The sequence below is a fragment of the Trichosurus vulpecula genome, chromosome 4 (genome assembly GCF_011100635.1).
Source record: "Trichosurus vulpecula isolate mTriVul1 chromosome 4, mTriVul1.pri, whole genome shotgun sequence".
Taxonomy (NCBI): domain Eukaryota; kingdom Metazoa; phylum Chordata; class Mammalia; order Diprotodontia; family Phalangeridae; genus Trichosurus; species Trichosurus vulpecula.
The window spans coordinates 35396063-35417346 of record NC_050576.1 but is presented as its reverse complement, the minus strand read 5'-3'; the positions used below and the strand labels follow the sequence as shown (position 1 = coordinate 35417346).

General features: G+C 58.7%; 1 protein-coding gene across 4 annotated transcripts in view; it reads left to right on the top strand.

The window, feature by feature from the left end:
* Positions 1-21284, top strand: part of PTPRF (protein tyrosine phosphatase receptor type F) — a 97948-nt gene that overhangs the window by 65290 nt on the left and 11374 nt on the right. For 2 of the 4 annotated variants that reach the window (XM_036754782.1, XM_036754780.1), the window contains 14 exons: positions 2025-2218; positions 6589-6706; positions 6868-7446; positions 8232-8329; positions 10664-10917; positions 11034-11127; positions 11370-11582; positions 13278-13432; positions 16036-16151; positions 18539-18636; positions 19653-19776; positions 19949-20124; positions 20768-20887; positions 21069-21223. In XM_036754782.1, coding sequence (XP_036610677.1) covers positions 2025-2218; positions 6589-6706; positions 6868-7446; positions 8232-8329; positions 10664-10917; positions 11034-11127; positions 11370-11582; positions 13278-13432; positions 16036-16151; positions 18539-18636; positions 19653-19776; positions 19949-20124; positions 20768-20887; positions 21069-21223 — 2494 coding nt within the window. Of the gene's footprint in view, positions 1-2024; positions 2219-5387; positions 5415-6588; positions 6707-6867; positions 7447-8231; positions 8330-10663; positions 10918-11033; positions 11128-11369; positions 11583-13277; positions 13433-16035; positions 16152-16786; positions 16820-18538; positions 18637-19652; positions 19777-19948; positions 20125-20767; positions 20888-21068; positions 21224-21284 lie in introns of all 4 variants that reach the window. The other 2 variants (XM_036754779.1, XM_036754783.1) reach the window with 2 other exon arrangements.

The following is a 21284-nucleotide window of genomic DNA, read 5'->3' as shown; positions in this document are numbered from 1 at the left end:
AGGACTGTTTGAGGCGGTCTGAAGGCAGGAAGCACAGGCCCCAACTATGGGGTCAGAGGGCCTAGTGCTTGCTTAAGTGACCTTGGGCCAGTCACTGAATTTCCCAGACCTGAAGTTTCTTCCAGTTCTAAAGCTGTGGTCCTAAGTACCCCCCAGCCTCAGTTTCCTTCTCTGTGAGATGAGAGGTTGAGCTGGGTATCTGCCAAGACCCCTCCCAGCTCTCTCCAATCCTGGGGGGGAGCGCCCAGGATACCCTGGCACAGCTCCGCCTCCACATCTTGAGGGAGGGAGGGGGGATTCCTGGGAGCTCTTTGTCATCCACCGATGCTCTCATCAGTGACTCAGATTAAGAGGGGGCAGGTGGGCTGGCAACAGTCCAGGAGCCAGAGGGGTGTGGGCTGGCGAAAGCCTTGGTTCCGAAAAGCAACCTTCCAAACCCAGGATGGGGAAGGAAGGTGCCCACCATGTGTCTAGCACTGTGCTAAGTGCTTTTTAGGTACCATCTCACTGGGTCCTCACAGCAACCTGGGAAGTAGGCGTTATGATCCCCCTTCTACAGATAAAAAATTGAGGCAAAGGTGAAATCACTTGCCTAGGAGCCAAAGCTCTTAAGTGTCTGAGTCAAGATTTGAACTCAGACCTTCTTGACTCCAGGTCCAGTGCTCTACCCTCCTGAGCACCACTACACTGCCTTGGCTAGATAATGTTGTGTCTGAAGAAGCTCTGGGGGTCTTAGTGGGCTCCAAGCTCAGTGTCAGTCATCAGCGTGATGAGATGCCCAAAAGGCTCATGAGATTGTGGGCTCCATTAAGGGGTGTAGCCTCTAGAAATAAGGAGCAAGTGACAGCAGTGCAAGGCCCTACTTTGTCCAGACAGACCCGGCGGCGGCAGCAGCCACGAGTCGGGTCAGACAGCAAACACCGATGAGCTCGCTCTAGGAAGTCAGGGTCTGAGAGAGGCCAGCTCCTTCTGAGCCCTGTCCTCAGCCCCCCTGGTCAGTGAGGACATTGAGGAGAGCAGGAGTTCCCAGAGTGGGGAAGCTGGCACAGGAAAGGAGCTGGAGAGAAGGCCTGGGCAGGAGGGGGCGGGGGGATCCAGGAGGGCTAGAGAGAGGGCCCTGGGTGGGGGGGCAGGAGGACTGGAGAGAAGGCCCCGGTGGAGGGGGTGGGGCAGGAAGGCTGACTTGAAGCATCAGAGGGGTTCCTGGGCCCTGTCCTAGTTGGCCCCTGAGGGCAACTCTGGGAACAGTGGGAAAGGCTCCTGAGAGGCAGTCCTAAGTGGTGGATGAGAGCCTGGCCTAGTCAGGAAGAGAGAAAGGAATGGCTCTGAGAGACATTGATGAGGTAGAAAGGATCGGGCTTGGCTAGAGGGGCCAGGGGGGCTCAGTCTTCTGCTTGTTCCCCTCTCCAGGGGCCTGGCCCCCAAGGGAGGCAGGGGCAGAAGTGTCTGCAGAGCCCGGATATTTGGTCCTGGGACATTTAGGGAGAAACTTGGCTCCTTGCATCTGGGTTTCTCCATTGTGCCAGCCAGTGGTGTTGGTCACCCTCATTCCCTGCCCTGTGGCAGCCAGTGCATGGGAGACAATCCATCAGCAAGCCCTTGTTTAGCACTTACTGTGTGTCAGGTGCTGCGTGAAGCACTAAGGCTCCCACTGTGCATCTAGGGAGAGCCTGGTGGCCTTGAGATCAGACTTGAAGATTTGCCCAGCACCAGAGGATATGGGCTGGGCTGTGGGGTCCTGGGCTCAGACTTAGGGCTGACCTGGCTGCTAAGGGGGAAGGCTGTCCAGACCAGCTCCTCAGGGAAAGGGAATGGCAGAGGTCAGGCTGTAAGTGGGCTCTGCAGCCACCCAGGGTCTGGGGCTGAGTGGAGAGTGGGGTCTCAGAGGGTCAGTAGGCTGAGGCTTAAGAGGTAGAGTCTTAGAGGGGCTGGCACGTGACTCCTCCAGGGGCCAAGCTGACCTGGGAGGCACATCCTATGAGCCTGCCCCAGCCCTGACGTGCCTGGTTGCCTTCTCCCCACAGTGCCCAGTGCGCCTCCCAGGAAGGTGGAGGTGGAGTCAGTGAACTCAACTGCCGTGCATGTGTCCTGGAAGCTGCCGGTGTCCAGCAAACAGCATGGCCAGATCCGTGGCTACCAGGTCACCTACGTGCGGCTCGAGAACAGTGAGCCTCGCGGGCAGCCGGTTATCAAGGACGTGATGCTTGCCGAAGCCCAGGTAGCAAGCCGGCAGAGTGTGGGCAGCCTGGGGATGGGGGAGAGGGGACCGTCAGGACCAGGGGCCAGGGACTGGCTAGGAACCAGAGGACAAAGTGGGATGGGGACGGGAGGCACTTAGGCCTGAGGAGGGCCATGGCTGAGCCTGGGCAGTCTGCTTGGAACAGAGTTTGGGGAAGGGTCAGGAAGAAGAGTGAGCAGTGACCCCACCAGCCTTGAGCCAGGAACTGGAACAGCCCTGTCCTGGGACGTGGCCAGACCCAGGAGGAGATATGGGGCAGGAGAGAAGGCAGCCTCTCCCCTCTGGGGTTTCCGGCTCCAGAACTCGTGCCCTGGATCCTATGCATGGAGAGGCTTTGGTCCCCACCATCGCGCCTCAGGCCTCCACTCTCTGAGCAGAGCTGGTTCTTCTGAGACTCATCTCCCAGACAGCTTGAGAGTGGGGGTCCTGGGAGGCAGATGGTCAGGACCAGCAGCAGCCCCTTGGTCTCAGGGCCAAGGCACAGAGGGAGGGAGGCTTGTGGAGGCAGATGAGAGGCTCACCTCCTCACAGTGAGACAAAGTGAGGGCTCACCAAGCACCCCAGGCCAGTCCCTGTACATACTTGGGGATTTAGCCGAGATCTAGCATAGCCAGAAACAGCCCCTGACCCTCGCAGAGACCTGCTTGGAGCTCTCCACTGACAGGGAGCTCACCCCCTGTTCCTTCTCCAGCCAGGGCAGCTGAAGCCCCTCTGGGGCGGCTCCGACTGTTGGGAAGCATCTAACCTTGGGGGCCTGCTCCTTGAACCCCTTGCCCTTGGGTGGAGCAGAACCAAGCCAGTCTCTCCTGTTTCATTGTCTGAAGGTCCTAGACTCCTTTTTTCCTGTCATCCTTTCTCAGGCCCACCTCACCCACCTCCACTCCCACCCCTATCCTCCCTTATTAGGACAGACTGATTCCCCCAACAGGCAGGTCTGGCAGAGCGCGCCTGATTCCACACCGGCAGGCCCCCACCTGCCGGCCCAGGGAGTTGAACCACGTGCCGGCATCCATCTTTTGTGTCCCATCCCTGTTCTCTGGGTTCCAAAACCCTCATCTTCTCACTGGCTGTCCATCCATTCTCCCTTCCAGGCCTTGGGCTGAATTTCCTCAGATGGTCCCTCAGCCTGTAAGCTAAGCATCCTCACTGTTCTGTCTCTTCCCTGGTGGGTGATGGGCACTAAGGGGACTAAGTGTCCCTGTTTCCAGGCCAGGCCTGGCTGAGCAAACCACCCACCCACGTTCCAGGGCCATTCCTGGAATGCCCATTGGCACCTGTCTCTCCCTCCCCTGACTGGCCCCTTTGGGGCAGAGGGAGAAGCCCATGACTTCATCTGGTGGTGGCAGGAGAGGTCCAGAAACCTCCTGCCTGGTGGTGATGGGGGCTGGGGCTCCTGAGCACCCACCTCTCACTCTAGGCATCCCAGGGATAGATGGCTGCCACTTGTTATGGGCCTTGCCGGTCTCTCACTGCTCACTCATCACTGACACAGCCCATGGTCCAAGCAGCCCACTGATGTGGCATGAGAAGCCAAGCTGGAGCGTCTAACAGGGCCTCTGTGGGCTGAGTGATCCCTGGGGCAGGGGCCAGCTGTCTGAGCAGGGGCATCTCAAGGACACCCGTCTTGGGCTTCTCTCCCACCCACCCCCAGCCCGGCCCAGGCAGCCCCATCTGCCAGGCTCGGCAGAGGCCAGAGGCCATTCCAAGGGAAGCATATGGCACTGCCATGCAGCCAGATGGAAGCCTCGGAGGCCTGCCCCACGAGGCAGGGCATCCATATTCCCCCTTTCTGTCAGAGCTGTGCCCTGCGCCCTGCCAGTCACCATGTGATCCTGGGAGCTAAAAGATGTCAGTGGTCATCCTGCCCATATTATCCCCCATCAGGACTCCTTTGCCACAGTGCATGCATGTGCACACACACGCACACACACACACACACACACACACACATTCATTCAGTTTCTGCTTGCTGACCTCTAGAGACAGGGAGCTCCCTAGCTTTCCAGCAGCCTGTTCCACTTTGGCTAGGAAGCTGTTGGCCATCAGACAGCAGTCGTCTTCTCAGTGGCTGTGCTTCACTTGCTTGGGCCAAAGAGAGTAAGTCCAGCCTCTCTCTCCCATGACCAGACAGCTTTCATGCTCCCTGACCTTCTTCACCGTCTTGAAAGTTTTTCCCAGTCTTGCCTCCCCTCCCCAACTCCAGCTTCTAGACCCCTTCCTAACAGCCAGGACAGGCCTGCAGGTGGGCCAGAGGGAGCTGTCCCTGTACAGGCTGGCCAGGGTGAGGGCTTCATCCCCTTCCTCACCTCTTAGCCCATCCCGCTTAGTCGCCCCTCTTGTGCAGCGGCTCCACAGAGCATAGGCAACCCCTTGGCCTCCAGCTCCTTGCCCCCACTGAGAGGGCTGTTAGAAGTCTCATGCACACGTGGGCCTCCTTGCTCTGCCTTGAATTTCTTGGGGGTGCAGACCAAGGAGCAGGGACATTGGGTCAGAGCAGGGCACAGCCCCCAAATGCTTTTCCGGATGGATGGACCATCAGCACTTAGGCCCACACTTTTCACATTGGCATTCAAGGCCTCCCCACGCTGTTCCCAACATGCTCCATCAGGCCTGTTGCTCCCCTTCATTACCCTCTGCCTGGACAGTGTGTACATTCCCTTGCCATGGTCACACCCCATTTCTTGCCTCTGCTCACCTCATCTCCTTCCCCTGGAATACTGCCCCCCCCGCCACCCCCTTTCTGGCTGTCAGAATCCTTCCTCTATCCATGAGTCTCCACAAGCCCACTTGCATCCCCCCTTGACGGGGGCGGCGGGGCAGGCTTGGGCTCCCGCAGGCAACACTTCTTCTGTCTGGCCCACTGTGGGTCCTTGTTTGTCTGGTGTATGCTGTGTGCAGGACAGGCAGGTTTGAGCCTGGACTCTGTGGGCCTGGTCAGCTGGGCCTGTCATGCAGGCTGGCACCTCAGAGACCTGGGAGCCCAGGGCCCTGCCTCACCCTCTGGGCCTTACTCTGGTTCTGCTTAACCTGCCTGTAGCCAAATTCCCCAGAGAGCTGTCTCGTAGCCCTGAGCCCTCTCCCCCCAGCCAGACCTAGCTCTCCCTCACAAGTGTCTGTCTCCATCTCTCTCTCTCCCTCCCGTGGTCAGTGGCAGCCGGAGGAGTCAGAGGACTATGTAAGTAAAGGCATGAGTAGCTGCTCCTCACTGGGGAGAGTCTGGTATGGGGGGGGGCATAGGCCAAGGAGACCCAGGGCTGTCAGGGACCCTTTGTCCGCCTGCTGGGTGGCTGGTGATCACTGCCTCCGAGGTCCCTAAGCACCATCGAGCTGAGTGGAGGTCAACAAACTATTGTTTTGTCTCCCCCACCCCGAAATCCCAGACTTCATTCCCCTGGAGCTGGGGGCTAAAGGACCCGGGACGCAGGTACCGTAAGCCCCCATGGCTGGGAAAGGTTTGGTGACAGCCCCAAGTCTATGGGTCACACCCGGGTTTGGTGGCGTGGTGTGGTGTGTGGTGTGGTGTGGTGTGGTATGCTGTGGCATGTCTGAGTCGAGGTGCCCTGCATGGGACTGCAAAGACAGGGACCATCGTGGGGAGCCCAGGGCTGTGGGGATGCTAGGGTAGATGCCAGCGCTCTGGCTTCCTCAGTGGAACAGGGTGAGGGTCTCTGGATTCTCTCTCTATCTCTGGTGGGCTCTGAGGGAAACGGCGTCCATCTGGGTACCTGTCACTTCCTCCCTTCCACTGTCCCCTGGATCTTGGGTCCTCAGGTTTCTATGGTGGTGGTAGGAGTGAAGGTGCTAGGCAACTGTGGGCATAGGTCTGTCCCCAGGACCGTAGGCCATCTCTTCCACCCCCACCCTACCCCCCCTTAACTCAGCAGAAGAGGAAATAGGCTCACTGAGGGAACAGGGGCTTGCCCAGGGCCACGCAGCTGCTCTGCTGGTCTCGAACCTGGTGTGAACCTGCTCCCAGCTACCTGCGGGACCCCAAGCCAGCCACATCCCCTTCTCTGGACCTGTTTCTTCATCTGCAGAATGAAGGGCTGAGATGAGCTGGTCCCTAGGGCCAAACTAGAGGCATCCTTCTGGGTCCCCACAGCCTCCTCTGCTCTGGCCTCCAGACCTTCATGAGAGGCCCTGGATCACTAGAAAGCCCCTGACTCTTTGTTCACGGGCTGAATGGAGAGCTGACCTGTTTGCCATCTGAGGCTGAGGCAGGAACCTCAGAGCATGCTATCTTGCCAGCCCTGGACTTCCCAGATCCCATGTGACGTGAAGGCGCCTCCTCCCCCTGGGCCACACAGCCTTCCCAAGACCCTGCCAGACTCTTCTCTCCTACTCCCCAGGAAACCACCATTGGAGGTCTAACCCCAGAAACCACCTATTCCATCACCGTCGCTGCCTACACAACCAAAGGAGATGGGGCCCGCAGCAAGCCCAAGATTGTCACCACCACGGGAGCAGGTGAGCCAGACCAGGGGGAGCAAAAGTCCAGCATGGGGGAGGGCCCTGGGAGAGCTGCCACCTGGGCGGGCACCAGCCAGTCTGCCCTTGGGGCCTCCCCCAGGCCAGAGAGGACCATGAATGAGGCAGCTCACGTGGCCATGGGGGGCCCTCTTGTTCAGTCCCAGGCCGGCCTACCATGATGGTCAGCACCACAGCCATGAACACCGCCCTCCTCCAGTGGCACCCGCCCAAGGATGTGCCGGGCGAGCTGCTGGGCTACCGGCTGCAGTACCAGCGGGCAGATGAGGAGAAGCCCACCACGGTGGCCTTTGGCCAAGAGGACCACCACTTCACCGTGACCGGCCTCCACAAGGGTGCCACGTACATTTTCCGCCTGTCAGCCAAGAACCGAGCAGGCCCCGGCGAGGCATCTGAGAAGGAGGTCACCACCCCTGAAGATGCACCCAGCGGCTTTCCACAGAACCTGCAGGTGGTCGGGCTGACCACGTCGACCACAGACCTGCAGTGGGACCCCCCTGTGCTGGCCGAGCGGAACGGGCACATCACTAACTACACTGTGGTGTATCGGGACATCAACAGCCAGCAGGAGCAGCAGAGTGTCACCGATAGCACCCACCTCACCCTCACCGGCCTCCTGCCTGACACCACCTATGACGTTAAGGTCCGCGCCCACACCAGCCGCGGTCCGGGGCCACTCAGCCCCAGCATCCAGTCGCGGACCATGCCAATGGAGCAAGGTGTGTGAGCCACGCCCGTGCCAGAGGGACCAGCCGCCACAGGGAGGGCGGGCAGCAGGTGGGAGGCCTTGGTGGCAGTCCGTGGATTCTGGCCTTCTTGGGCATTCAAGGCCCTTCACAATCTGGCGTCACCCACCTTTCCGACCTTGTCTCCAGTTACCTCCTGTATTCTCTGTGCCGGCCAGGCTCTTCTTCCATCCATCCTCACAGTGTGCCCTTAGCTCTTCTGCCTCCGGGACTGTGCTCAGGCCCTTTCCTTGGCCTGGACTGGCCTCGCTTCCACTTCACCTTCTGAATTCCCTTTCTGATCTTCCTCCTCCAGGAAGGCCTCTCTGATGCCCTGGCCTTCCCAGAACTCTTTGCTTAAGCAGGGGCCCTTTCTCCTCGGGAGTACGTTGGACAGACTTAATAAATGTTTGGTGAATGAATGAATGATTTCTTCAGGGAATTTGCCAGTGACTTCTGGTGGTGGGTCTTAATGCCCTCCTGGAATGGCCTTCTGACCTCCGGTGGTGGTGGCCCAATGACCTCTCTTGGCAATGGCCCTCTAGCCTTGGTGGCGGCCTTCAGTTGCATTTGCCTGGTGGCTGCTGGCAGCATAAGCTTGGTGGCCCGGGGAGGCCACTCCCAGCTCCCTGTTGACATAGGGCATGCCATCCTGCTGCCGTGGACCCCCCCCCAGGGGCCCACTCCTGAAAACTTCCCTCACCATACCTAGCACTCGAGGACCCCCTACCCCCATAGGCAGAAAACATTCCTGTAACCTTTGTTGATTTAAATTTCAGTGTTCGCCAAGAATTTCCGGGTCAATGCCGTGATGAAGACATCGGTGCTGCTTAGCTGGGAAGTCCCTGACTCCTACAAGTCTTCAGTGCCATTCAAGGTATGCCAGGGGTGGGGGCTGAGGGCATCCAGGAGGAGGAAGCACCAGGTGAGCCCAGACCCTGTCCCAGGTACAGGGGATGACCTGCAGCGCCCATGGAAATGGGAGAGGATAGGATGGGGCCCAGCTAGACTGGACTATCATATGCACCGTGGGCAGTAACACACATGAAAGAGGGTGGAAAGGGGGGCAGGGGAGTCAGGTCCTGTAAGGCTGGATGCCTGGATGAGGGGTTCAATCCTAGAGGCCAGGGGTGACACACACATCTTCATTTGAGGACATTCACTTCAGTGGTGAGTGGAGGATGGCCTAGAGAGGGCAGAGGCATGAAGCAGATGGTCCAGGTGTGAAGCCATGAGGGCCTGCACCAGGGTGGGGCTGGGTCGGAGGACAATAGGGGTCGTATTCGAGAGACAGTGAAGTGGAATTGGCGGGGCTTACTAATGACCAAGCAGATGTGGGACGAAGAAGAGTCAGTCACAGGAGCTCAGGCATCTGGTCTAATGTGAACCTGACTGAGAAGCCACTCTGCAGCTCACCTGACCAGTGGGCACTGAGTCTCTGCTCACAGAGCTCCAAGGATGGGGAGCTCATTCCCTTGGTGGTGGGCCATTCCACTTTGGGCCGGCTCCTGTGTCTTGGTCCCACTCTCTGGGACCAAGGCAAACAAGAGGTCTCCGCCATTCATGGCAGCATTGTCAGTCAGACAGACCTTCCCTTTTGGCTCCTTGCTAGAGTCCTCCGAAATTCCCCCTGGGCTGACCCCACTTTGTGATCTCTCCCCACACCTGGAGCGCGGGCCCCAAAGGCCCAGAGCTTCTCTTCTCTTTCACAAACTCTAGGAGGGGGAGCCGCACCCCCCAAGAGTCTTCCTTCATTCTTTTGTGTTAGAGAGAACCAGGCGCAGCAGAGGGTTTCCCTTGGGTGGACTCCCCACCCCTGGAAGGATGGGTTCTCACTAAAGCTCTTAGCTGCTCTGCTTTTGGGGTAGGGCACCCAGCAGATTTCTGGGTAATTGAAGTCCCCCCTCATTATACTGAGCTGCCTCCTGGCCTCCTCATCTTTTTCCTTGTTCTTCTCAGGTAGTCTGCTTCAATAACAAAGCCTCCCCCTGCCCATTTGACCCTCACCCACACAGTCTTCCTTTGTTCCCCTTCCCTCGTTCCTGTGTTTCCTTACGTGACTGTCTTTTCTCCCTATAGAACACCACCCTGCCATCTTCTTTCTTTTGATAAGGCCCACACCATCCAGAGTTCTGGCCTAATTGTGGGTTGCCTTCCAAAGTTTGTCTCTTTAGTTCTCTAGATTGTTACCCAAAGTTTGGGTGTTGATGTGCTTTGACTCCTGGCCTTTTGTCTGGCTTCATCTCTGGCACATTACTCAGCAACTCTTCCCTTTCCTTCACCGAGGCCTCTCTCTCTGGCATCTGGCACATGGGATACGCATGGGCAGACGTCTCCCTCCCCAGCCTGGACTGTTGACCCAGGCATCCCTTCCCAGCTCTGGATGCTGTGAACGCAGAAGAAGCGTTCCCAAGACCAAGGCTCCTTCCTGGAGATCATCTTCCCCCATCCTTGGCTTGACTTAGAGGATGGGGTCTGAGTGGAGAACACAGAAGAGATGGCTGGGGAATTGGTAGTGGCACTTGGCTGACCTAGGCCAGGGTCTGGGGACCCAGAGGATCAAGCCACAGGGTCTAACTTGGCAGCGCAGCCTAGAGGCCAATAACCTGGAGAGATGACAGGGAGCATGGTAGGGGGAGCTCAGCCTCAGTGCCACATCCCTGGCCAGCAGCAAAGGACAAGTGCGCTTGCTGGGCTGAGACCACAGCTGCTGACCTCCCTATGTCGGGCTCAGGTGGGGCCAGTCAGGCAGAAGCTCAAAGAATGGGCCTTTGATCTCCCTAGCCCTGCTGACTGTGGGTAGCTTGGCATAGCCTCACCAGTGGTGCCAAGGTGGCCCCCCTTCTCCCCAAGTGACATCAGGTCACTGCAGAGATCCTGGCAGTGGGCTTGGAGAACCCTTCCTGGGGCAGAATCTGCCATACACGCTGGCCTAGGATCTGTAATGCTGGCAGGACCAGGGCCCTTAGAGTAGCTAAGACTAGATCTTTGGTGTGGATGGACCGGGCTTTTGATGTGGATGGACCGGGTTTTTGGGGTAGATGAGGCCAGGTCTTTGGTGTCTTGGGGTCTGGGATTTAATGTGAACAAAATCAGAGAGGCCTTCTGGGTGAGCAGGCCCCATTCTGGCCAGGCCCAAGATAGACCCCTTGAGTTAGGAGCTGAGATAAGTTCCTGTGCCACTGCAAAGTGCTGGCCTCCTGCCCCGCAGATCCTTTATAATGGACAGAGTGTGGAGGTGGACGGTCACTCCATGAAGAAGCTGATCCGGGACTTGCAGCCCAACACCGAGTATTCATTTGTGCTGATGAGTCGCGGGAGCAGTGCTGGTGGCCTGCAGCACCTGGTGTCCATCCGCACGGCCCCTGACCTCCTACTGCAGAAGCCCCTGCCCATGGCCAAGTATATGGAGGATGGCCGTTTTACTCTGATGCTCCCCAGAGTAGAGACCAAGTCAGCCATCAGGTGAGTGCCCCCAAACATACACCATCCTGCATCCCCGTCCCTCCCTGAAACGTGTCGTCTGAGCGTGTCTGAGCAGTGGTCACATGGGTGACCTTCAGGCTTCCTTTTCATCCCAGGTGGTTCTACATCGTAGTGGTGCCCATAGACCGTCTGGCTAGCGGACCCCTCAGCCCGCGTTGGCAGACACCAGATGAGCTTGAGCTGGATCAGGTAGGACTAAGGCTTCTGCATCCTGGGGGGAGGGGTCTCGGACCAGGGAGTGGGAAGTAGTCAGTTCTCGGCCTCCCAACCAGCCCTTAGGGATTCCTTTCCTGGGCTGGCAGCCTTGGAAGGTCTCAGGGCCAGTGGCTTCAGCGTGACTTTCCTGGGTTCCAAGGAGGCAGCTCAGGGAGGGTATCTGAGAGGGTGCCTTGAGGCTTGGCATCCTCTCAACCCTCATCCCCTGTCTCCAGCTGCTAGAGGCCATTGGCCAGGGAAGTGCTACAGCACGGCGGCGGAGGCAGATAGAGCGGTTGAAACCCTATGTGGCAGCTCAGGTGGATGAGCTTCCTGAGACCTTCACCCTTGGAGACAAGAAGAATTACAATGGCTTCTACAATCGGCCTCTGTCCCCAGACCTCAGCTACCACTGCTTCGTGCTGGCTGCGCTGGAGGCGGGGGACACGGTGAGAGCAGGAGCCCATGAGCTTGACTGAGTGGCAGGGCTCCTGGAGGAAGGCCTTGGGGGATGCAGAGCTTCCTAACCCACTGTAGAGAAGGACTCCTGGTTTCCTCTGATGCCCTCAGTAGGCAAATGATGTTCTCCTTTAATGATCAGATCGCAACCGTTTTTAACTGGAAAGTTGGTAGCATCTGAATGTCGTGGAGGAGAGCATGGGTTGCAGGAGCCCAGCAGGACTCCCACCAGGCGTCTTGGCCAGGGTTCTTCCTGCTTCCTGAGCAGGCCTAGGAGCATTTCCTGATGCTTCTCAAAGGGCAGAATCTCGGGCCATGTAGCTCAGCCCTCCCAGCTGCCTCCTGCCCAGCCTGTGGCCCTCCTGCCTTGTCTTACACCTCTGCAGAGATGGCGAGACCCAGGCCATGGGGAGGCAACTCTGGTTGGCAGGAAGCATGCCCCAACTCCAGGCCTCAACCTGTCTCTGTGCACTTTTCACCCCCTTGTTCTGTTTTGCCCTCTGGGGCCAAGCAGAATTCAAGTCTTCATCCTCTTCCCTGTTGATATGGCCCCTCAGGTATGGAAAGACAGCTCTTAGGTCCTCCCTCCCAAGAGGATCAACATTCCCAATTCTTTCCACCAATCCCTGGCTGCCCTCCTCTGTAGCCCTGGGACCCTGCACTGCCACCTCAATGCCAAATGAGATCTGAGCAGGACCAAGGACAGGGGCAATGTCACTTTAGTTTTGTACTCAACCCCTCCGCACATCCCTGGATCGTGTGAACTCTGGGGGTGTTGCCCCTCACTTTGGAGGTAACTGTCCAGTGAGGTCCAGAAGTGTAAGAGGTGCTCCCTGCCCCTAGGCATCTGCATACCCTTTTCAGAGCTGGAGTCTGGGAGGTTTCTGGAGGCCACCAGAGGAGAAGGGAGCACCTGAGCAGGGTGGGGGGCTTTCTGGGAACAAAGGAAGCCAGGCTGGCTGGAGCACAGTATGTGTGCTGAGTGGGGCAGCGCCAAGGCCCCAGGAAGTCTCCTGGGAGCCCAGCCTGAGGGCCTGAGGCCAGCCTTCTTCCTTGGCTGGCATTCTTGCCCAGAGGCAGTTGGTGACCACTGAAGAGCTTAGACCTGTCCCTCAGGTTGTGCGTGCTGGGTGCAGTGGAGGAGGAAGGGCTGGGAGCGGGCAGGAGGTAGGAGGGGCCAGAGGGGCCAAGCCTGGTGGGCTGGGGTCAGCCCATTCTGCCACCATCTCTTCATGGTCCCCAGTGCACCTGCCTGCCTGGTCCAGCACCCCTCGCCCCGACTTTGGTCTAGTCCTGTGGGGTCTCCTCAGGCTTATTGTTGGTTCTTCCCACTTCCTCTCCTCTCATGTCCATGTCCCAGTGATTCTGCCTCTGTCTCCTCACTGGTCTCCAGCCACCCCCTGCTCTGTCCTGCCAAGGCAGTCACGAGAGTATTGCTCCTTACACGCCTCTGGTCCTGCTCCTCCACAGCTCCCTATGGCCACCCTTTAGCTCCTTCCATATTCTGCGGCTGGGCCGGCCTCCTGCCCTGCCTGCATCACTCCCTTACAAGGTCAGACTGCATCCTCCCTTCCTCCAGGAGGCCGCCCACACTCTGTGTTTCTCCTGACCCTCTTCCTGTACCCCGTGGGCATCCACTGGTGTGCAGCCCAGCCCTCACATTTGTGTCCCCCGTGTGTCCCCAGCGGCAGTACGCAGCCAGCCCCTACTCCGACGAGATCCTTGTGGAAGTGTCCTCGGCAAAGCAGCAGGACGAGCCCGAGATGCTGTGGGTCATGGGCCCCGTTCTGGCCGTCATCCTCATCGTCCTCATCGTCATCGCTATCCTCCTCTTCAAGAGGTGAGTGGTGAAGTGGCTGGGCCCGGGACCAAATGGTGCCTGGCAGAGCAGATGTGGGGGCGGGGGGCAGGGGTAAACATGGGCGTGTGGGTGTGTGTGGCTGTGGTCGCTTCTGTGTACAGCAGGCCTGGCTTCCTTGCTGTGTGACCTTGACCCTTCCACTCTTGGGCCAACCCTATAATGAGGGCCGGCACCTGATGGCTCCCAGGGCCACTCTGGGCTCCCACGTTCTTTGCCCTTTAAGCTCCGACTGTGTGCCGAGCCACGTGCTGGACCCAGGAAAGAAACACAGATGAGATAGTTCTTGGTCCTTGCCCTCTGGGCATCCATGTCCGTCTGTCCACGTGTGTGTCTTCATGTGTGTGCGCATCTATATATGTGGGAGCTCGTGCCTCATTGCTGACCACCAGGGCCTTGCAGTGTACTGTTTGGGGCTGGCCTAGTGCAGACCCCCTGCAAGAGTCTCCCCATGCTCCCTGTTGGGGGTCATGAGTGTCCTCTGGGGCCCTGGGCTCTGGGATAACACTGACCGCTCCTCTCTTCTGTCCTTGCTTGTCTCTGGATCTAGTAAACAAGAAAGGTAGGAACCCTTTTTTGTCTTCTTGCCCCTTCACCCTGCCTTAAGCCTCCAGAACGCAGACTCCCGCTCTGTGCTCCCAGCTTCCCACGCTACTTCACACCCCTCAGCCTTAAGTCCTGGGCCCTCGCTGGGGCAGACAGACACAGCCCTGGTTGGGTTTCCCAGGGGCCAGCAGGGCAGACTTCCTCCTTTGCTGATTCACATCTAGCATTCCCTCATGGCACAGCAGAGCTCCCCCTTCTCATTGCTTGCTGGTTCACACAACGCTCCCATGATCCTTGGGGACCAGTAGAGACATGCCTTGTGACTGAGGGCTTGAGGGCCTCGACCAGCAAATGCTAATTTTTCAAACCCCTGGACCATTTCTAGCCAGGGCTTCCTAGCATCTGCAAGCAAAGGGGCTACTCCTAGGCAGCACGTCCTCCCCAAAGGGAGCAGGACCCCAGCCTAAGAGTCAGACAGCCGGAGGCCAGTCTCTTTGCTTCTTACCAACCTCGATGAACTTGTGTTTCTTTGTCTGTGAAACCAAGATGGGCAGACACACGATACGTGAACCTTGAGACATATGTTCATTCAACAAACCTTGACAGAGCATCTGCTGTGTGGCACAGGAGGCAGGGGGAGATGGGAAGAGAGTTCAGAGCCGCCTTCATGGGACAGCAGCTAGTCTGGAGGCCCATGAGCCCCAGCACAGCTGTCAAGACACGGTGCTGGAGAAGGGGCCCAAGGAGATCAGGGAGGCTTTCTGGAAGAGGTGGCCCCTGGGCAGAGCACTAAGGGATAGGAGAGAGTGAATGAGGTAGGTGATAACAGGTCATGATGGAGAGTGGCCAGAGCAATACGGCTGCCAGAGCCTGATGCACATTCAGGGGGCCGGTGGAGACCAGCAGTGCGAGATGAGGCTGGAAGGCGGTCAGCATCGGGGCGTAGGGGGCTCAGGGCCAGCCAGAGTTGTTTGAACTTCACTTTTCAGGCAGTAGGGCCGCACTAAAGTTCATTGAGTGGGGAAGTGGCGCAGTCAGACCTCCAATCAGGAAAATCACTTTGGTGACTGAGTGGGGAGAGATGCAAGGTGGGCAGACCCACCAGCAGCTAGTGCAGTAAGCCAGGTGTGAGGTGATGAGGATGTGCATCAAGGCAGGAGCCACGTCAGAGGAGAAAAGGAGGTATATGGGAGAGATGCAACAAAGGTGAAATGACCAGGCCTTGGCAACAGCTTGGATATGGGGGGAGGGGTGAGAATGCTCTTGGGTTTGGAGCCTGGGCATGGCACTGAGAAAGGCAGGTGAGGGCAAGGACACAGGCATACCCTGTGGTGCCCACGTGGGCATTGTAGGAAGAGGATGAAGAAGCAGCAGTCACAGATGGGCAAGGACATGCAAGACTCTGATGTGTCTGACTCTGAGGGATTAGAGGATGATCAAGAAGAGGAGCCAGGGAGATGGCTGTGCCGAGGTCACAGGGGCCAGGGAAGCGGGGCTTAGTGGAGGAAACAGAGGGTGATGGAGCACAGCCAGGATGGTGAGGGCGTGGCCAGGAGCCATCCTTGAGGCCCAGGAGACGAGGACAGGGCCAGCCTTTGGAACTGGGGCCAGGTACAACCAAAGGGAGACACAGGCGGTTTATTGTCCCCCCACCCCAAGACCTGGCCTGCCAGAAAGTGCCCCCAGCCTCCCTGGGCAAGCAGGCGTGGCCCTTCCCTGGCTCTTCTCATCCCACCCAGATGTCTGAGACCAGAAAGGGTCTTGTCTATGCCCAGCGTGGCACAGCAAGCCAGGCTGGGCTTTCTCCTCCCCGGTGGAGAAGGGGGCCAATGTGTGTCTTCTCAGGGAGCCCGCCCCAGCCTTGGTGTGCTTGTCCCCGTCCTGATCACATCATTTGCATGCTGTCCATGTCATGTCTTCAGTGCTCCAAGGTCCAGCGGGGACTCTGGCTGCCCTCCCCATTGCTCTGCCTTGGCTCCTTCCCACTGCCAGATTCGCAGACCACCCGAGCCAGAGGACCTTTCTCTCTGCTCTCCTAGGAAAAGGACTAACTCTCCTTCAGCCAAGGATGAGCAGTCCGTGGGGCTGAAGGACTCGCTGCTGGCTCACTCCTCAGACCCTGTGGAAATGAGAAGACTCAACTACCAGACCCCAGGTAGGAGCTTTGTGAGCTGCTAGGGCAGTGGGGGGAGGGGGAGGCAGGTCTGGGCTCAGCCTCAAGGCTGCCAGGCCTTGTTTGGGGCATCCCCGGCTGGCCCCACGCTGGGAAGATGCCCTGAGTCTGGGCTGCTCCGTTAGGCCTCAGAAGCACTTGAGGGGATGATACAACATGATCAAGGGGGGTTTGATGGCAGAGCTCTCCTTCATCCTGAGTAGAGGTAGTGCTACCTGTCCCTGGAGGGCTCCAAGCCCTGGTTGGATGTCTAGTCAGTCCTGCTGTCCTGGGGCTTCTTGGGCAGGTTAGACTTGCACTTGATGCCTCTGAGGACCCTGCCTGCTCCCCAAGAGGGGCTAAGCTCAGACTGTCATTCCCGGCCCTTCACTTCCCTCCCCCTGCCCCTCCCTTCCTGGTTATCCCTCCTTCGTGCTCCAGGCTGAGGCGTACTCTATACCTTCATCCCTGGCCCTGGCCTGCCCGCCTCTGTTCTCCCTTCTTCCTACTCCCAATTCTCTGACCATTCCTGCAGTGCTGGCCTGGGCCTTGCCCCAGGGGCCATGAGCAGCCCAAGGCGTGAGGCCTGGTGTGTGCCCTCGTTCGCACCCCGAGTTCTGTCTGTCTTTTCTTCACAGGTTCCAGTGTCCCCAGTTGCCCGAACATCTCAAGTTAGTTTCTGAGCTTCCTGCGCCTCTGTGTTCTTGTGTTTCATCTTCTCTGTGTTCTGTCTTTCCAGCCTTGGCCATCCATTCCCTTTCCTCTTTGGGGCTCCTCCTCCTCCTCCCTTCCCCACTCAGTCCTTCCTGCCTTCTCTCCGTGTTGCTCTCTCTCTGTCTCTATGATTCCACCATCAGTGTGGATGAGGGCTAGCCCGTAGGGCAGGTTGGCAGGTAGGGGACCCACAGAGGGTCTGGTGTTGGCCTGGTGCCATAGAACATCTCTGTGCTGAGTCACTTGAGTCTAGCTGCAGCTGGGCCCTGAATCAGTAGTCCCAAAGATCTGGATAAGACTTGACTGCACTCTGATGAGATGGCATCTAACATAGTCTTACATTTGGGTTCAAAGGAAAAAGCCAGAGGCATCAGGGTGGTCCAGTGGAGTGTGCACTGAACCTGGAGGCCAAAAGCCCGAGGCTGAATTCTGCCTCAGTTCCTAGCTGCGTGACCCTAGGCATCTCTGGTTATCCTCTTAATGGGAGTCCTTTCCAGCTCTGGGACTCACTATAATCCTGCCAGCCCTGCCTTGGACACTAGCTGGGCTTCCCTGCCCCTCAGCTGACCCCACACCTCTGACTCTGACCCTACCAGATGAGGGAGGCTCCTGGCAAGGTGAGAAAGACTAGGAGGTCCCAGGGCTGAGAACTGGAATCTTTGGCTCCTTTCAAGGCCCAGCGTCCGGGTCACCTCATAGAGGAAGTCTTTCATGATATGCTTTCACCACCAAGCTCCTTGAGGGCAAGGCCTGTTTCCTTTCAGCCTCTCTCCCTCTGCCCAGCACAGGGCTGGACATAGCCTTTGGTCTTTCTCTGACCCTGTGATTTCATTTACATGGGGCACTTCCTAGTGAGGAGAAGCTAGAGCCCATGGACAGCCCTGAGTCCGGAGGTACATGAGAGGCCACTGAGGATGTGAGGCCCAGGCTCAGAGGCCAGACTTGAGTGCCAGTTGCCCCAAGGCCAGCTCACTCCCCATTTATCCACAGCTCCATCCTTTCTTCTTGGCCCCCATTTGTGGGGCTCTGTGAATTGGACAGGTGACATCTCAGGATTTGGATTTACATGGAGAGGGGCACAGCTGCCCACATCAGGACCCTCTGCCCAGCTTAGGCCTCTTCTGGACCGTAGGTCCTTTAGCTGAAGACCCCTGAGGAAGTGAAGAGAGAGCAGACAGAGAGGTCACTGCAGGCAGGCCGGTCTCTACAGGGGGCCAAGGCCCAGAGCGGCTAGTAGGAGGCAGGTGTGTTCTACCTTCTCTAAAAGTAAAGCCTCGGGCCTGGCTTCACATGTAGTGGTACAGGAGGATGGGACCCATTGTGGCCCCCAGGGGCAGAGGTGGCGCAGCCGGAGGGGGTCTCGGGTCCTGCCTCCTTGTCTCTGGGCACATCTATGTGCTGTCAGGATGGTCAGTGCTCTCCACACACACGCCACTGCATCCACATACAGACACATGGGCACGCTTGTGCCCGCCTCACCTGCCCTCCCTTCTCCCCGTTCTCTCACGTGCTCCACCCACCTGTGTCATCGCATGTGCTGCCGTGTCCATCATCACACCACCATGTGCTGGCTCACCATGGTCACGCGTGTTCACGTGCACACACATGCATTGTGGCTAGCCCCCAAGACCCTGCCCTGCCCCCCACTGATGTGGACATTCTCGTGTGATCCTCAGGCATGCGGGACCATCCGCCCATCCCCATAACAGACCTGGCCGACAACATTGAGCGGCTCAAGGCCAACGATGGCCTGAAGTTCTCCCAGGAGTATGAGGTGAGGGGGCTCTTGGGGTCCAACAGGGACTCTGGCCAGGGTGGGAGCACTTGGGGGGGAACCGCCCTGCTCAGCTCAGCATCAATTAGACAGAGACCTCCTGGGGGTCCTAGGGACACTGGGAGCAGACAGACCTGGGCCCCTTCCTCAGGGGCTCCCCATCCAAGGGGACATTAGGGCAGGGCAGGCCTGGGCCCTGAAGGAGAAGAGGGGAGGGCGGAGGCTCATCTCCCTGCAGAACATTTCCCCCATGCTGAGTAGCCATGGAGGACTAGTCAGGAGAGGTCTCTGGGGGCCCCCGCCAGAGCCAAGGCCCAGCCACTGCCCTACCCCCACTCTCATCCTTCCTGCTCAGCCCAGAACGTCTCCCTCCCTTCTCCCCACATCTCCTCACTTGCCAAGTCGTGTCCTGGCTGCCCACACATACAGTCTCTCACATCTCTCTGCTCACTCCTGAGGCCTCCGGCTCAGCCTGGGCCCTTTTTTCTCCCTTTGTCCCCCCCACCCCCACCCTGCCAGCATGTGCCCAGCCTGGTAGTAATTCAGGGCTCTGCAGAGCACAACGTGCCTGCCCAGGAATGCTTCTGCTTCTGCTCCTGAAGGCCTTGTGTTCTAGAGTGGCTTCCACACCTTTATCTGCTGTTCTCCCCACCTAGAATGCCCAAATCAAATCCTGATTTATATCCCTCTCCCTCCAGGACGCCCCGACCCACACAGGTTCCTTTCCCTTACCTAGCCAACAGCTTTTGACCTGATGCCCAGAATGTGTCTGCAGCCCTGTCCTGCCCTCCCATGGCCACTAGCACTTCCCATGGCTGGCAGATCCAGGCTGCCTGTCTAGGGAAGGGAGAGTCTGAATCAGGGTGGGCTTCCCAGAAGGGGCAGCATTGGAGTTCAGCTGAGAGCAGTGGGTGTGGGCATAGAGCCTGAGCTAGAAGCCCCTTCCCTCCAACGAGCACCCTGTGCTTCCCTCTGAGGCCTTGCCCACTCCCCTCCCCTCCCCTCCCCTCCTGCAGTCCATTGACCCTGGACAGCAGTTCACCTGGGAGAACTCAAACTTGGAGGTCAACAAACCCAAGAACCGCTACGCCAACGTGATCGCCTACGACCACTCCCGCGTCATCCTCACATCCATCGATGGTGAGCCCTTCTGAATCTCTGCCCATTTTACAGAAGGGAAAGCATGTGCGAGAGAGGGGAAGTTGTCCATCATTCATGCAGTGTGGGGGGGCAGGTTGCCCAGAAGCCAGCTCTCCCACCCCAGGACACGCAGCACCTCTCACACTCTTGTATGTGCCCCTGGCTCCTGTAGGGGTCCCTGGCAGCGACTACATCAATGCCAACTACATTGATGGTTACCGCAAGCAGAACGCCTACATTGCCACCCAGGGGCCCCTGCCCGAGACCCTGGGTGACTTCTGGCGCATGGTGTGGGAGCAGCGGACGGCCACCATCGTCATGATGACACGGCTGGAGGAGAAGTCCCGGGTGAGTTGTTCCCCAGGGAGCAGGCGTGGACTCAGCGTCTCTCACCCAAGAGCCAGAGGTGGGTGGGGGGGATGAGGAAGTAGATGAGCCCCATGCAGAGCGAGGCTTGGAGGAGCCCAGCATGATTAGTATGGTGGAGAGACCGGGGAAGGGGGGGAGAGCTGCCCAGACAGAGCTGAAGGGCTGGGGTCAGCTTGGTTTTGCTGGATCCGAAGCAGAACCAGGAGCAGGAGGAGGAAGGGTCAGATGTTGAGAAAAATGCAGAAGCGAGAGCTGGAGTGGGCTGCTTTGAGAAGTGATGAGCTCCCCGTCGCTGGAAACCTCCAAGCAGCAGTGGAGTGACACTTGTCAAGGACAGTATCATGGGGATTCTTGGTCCCCAAGAATCCGGTGTGTGTCACTGAGGGGACAGGGGGCACCTGAAAACGGCTCGTGAACACAATGGAGAAAAGTAGCGGCCGATGGGCCTGACCCACCCTGGCCATGACTGGGTGACGTCCAGCCCTGGGGAGAAGCTCCTTGGTGGGCAGTCCTGGGCCAGGCCAGTGAACGTGCCGTGTCCCAGGGTGAGATCCCAGGGACCTCTGGCCCACCCACCCAGGCTCCCCACACTGATGTCCAACGCCACCTCTCCCCGCCGTAGGTGAAGTGTGATCAGTACTGGCCAAGCCGGGGCACCGAGACCTACGGGTTTGTCCAGGTGACGCTGCTGGACACTGTGGAGCTGGCCACCTACACCGTCCGCACCTTCGCCCTCTACAAGGTGCCAGGGGCCCTGAGGGGGGTCCTGGGGCTTGGCCAGGAGAGATGGGGAGCCTGGCCCGGAGAAGGACCAGGAGGGTGTGGAAGGGGAGGCTGGCAGTCGGGTGGGGTGGCAGGGGTGGGGAGGGTCACCGCAGGAGCTCACAATGACCTCCGATCCCGGCCCACGCTTCCCCTGCCAGACTGGCTCCAGTGAGAAGCGGGAGCTTCGTCAGTTCCAGTTCCTGGCCTGGCCTGACCATGGGGTCCCTGAGTACCCAACCCCCACCCTGGCCTTCCTGCGCAGGGTCAAGGCCTGCAACCCCCTGGATGCTGGGCCCATGGTGGTGCACTGCAGGTGAGGGCACGCGTGGGGGCTGGGCGCTGAGCTGCTCCCTAGACTCCACAGTGGCACTGGG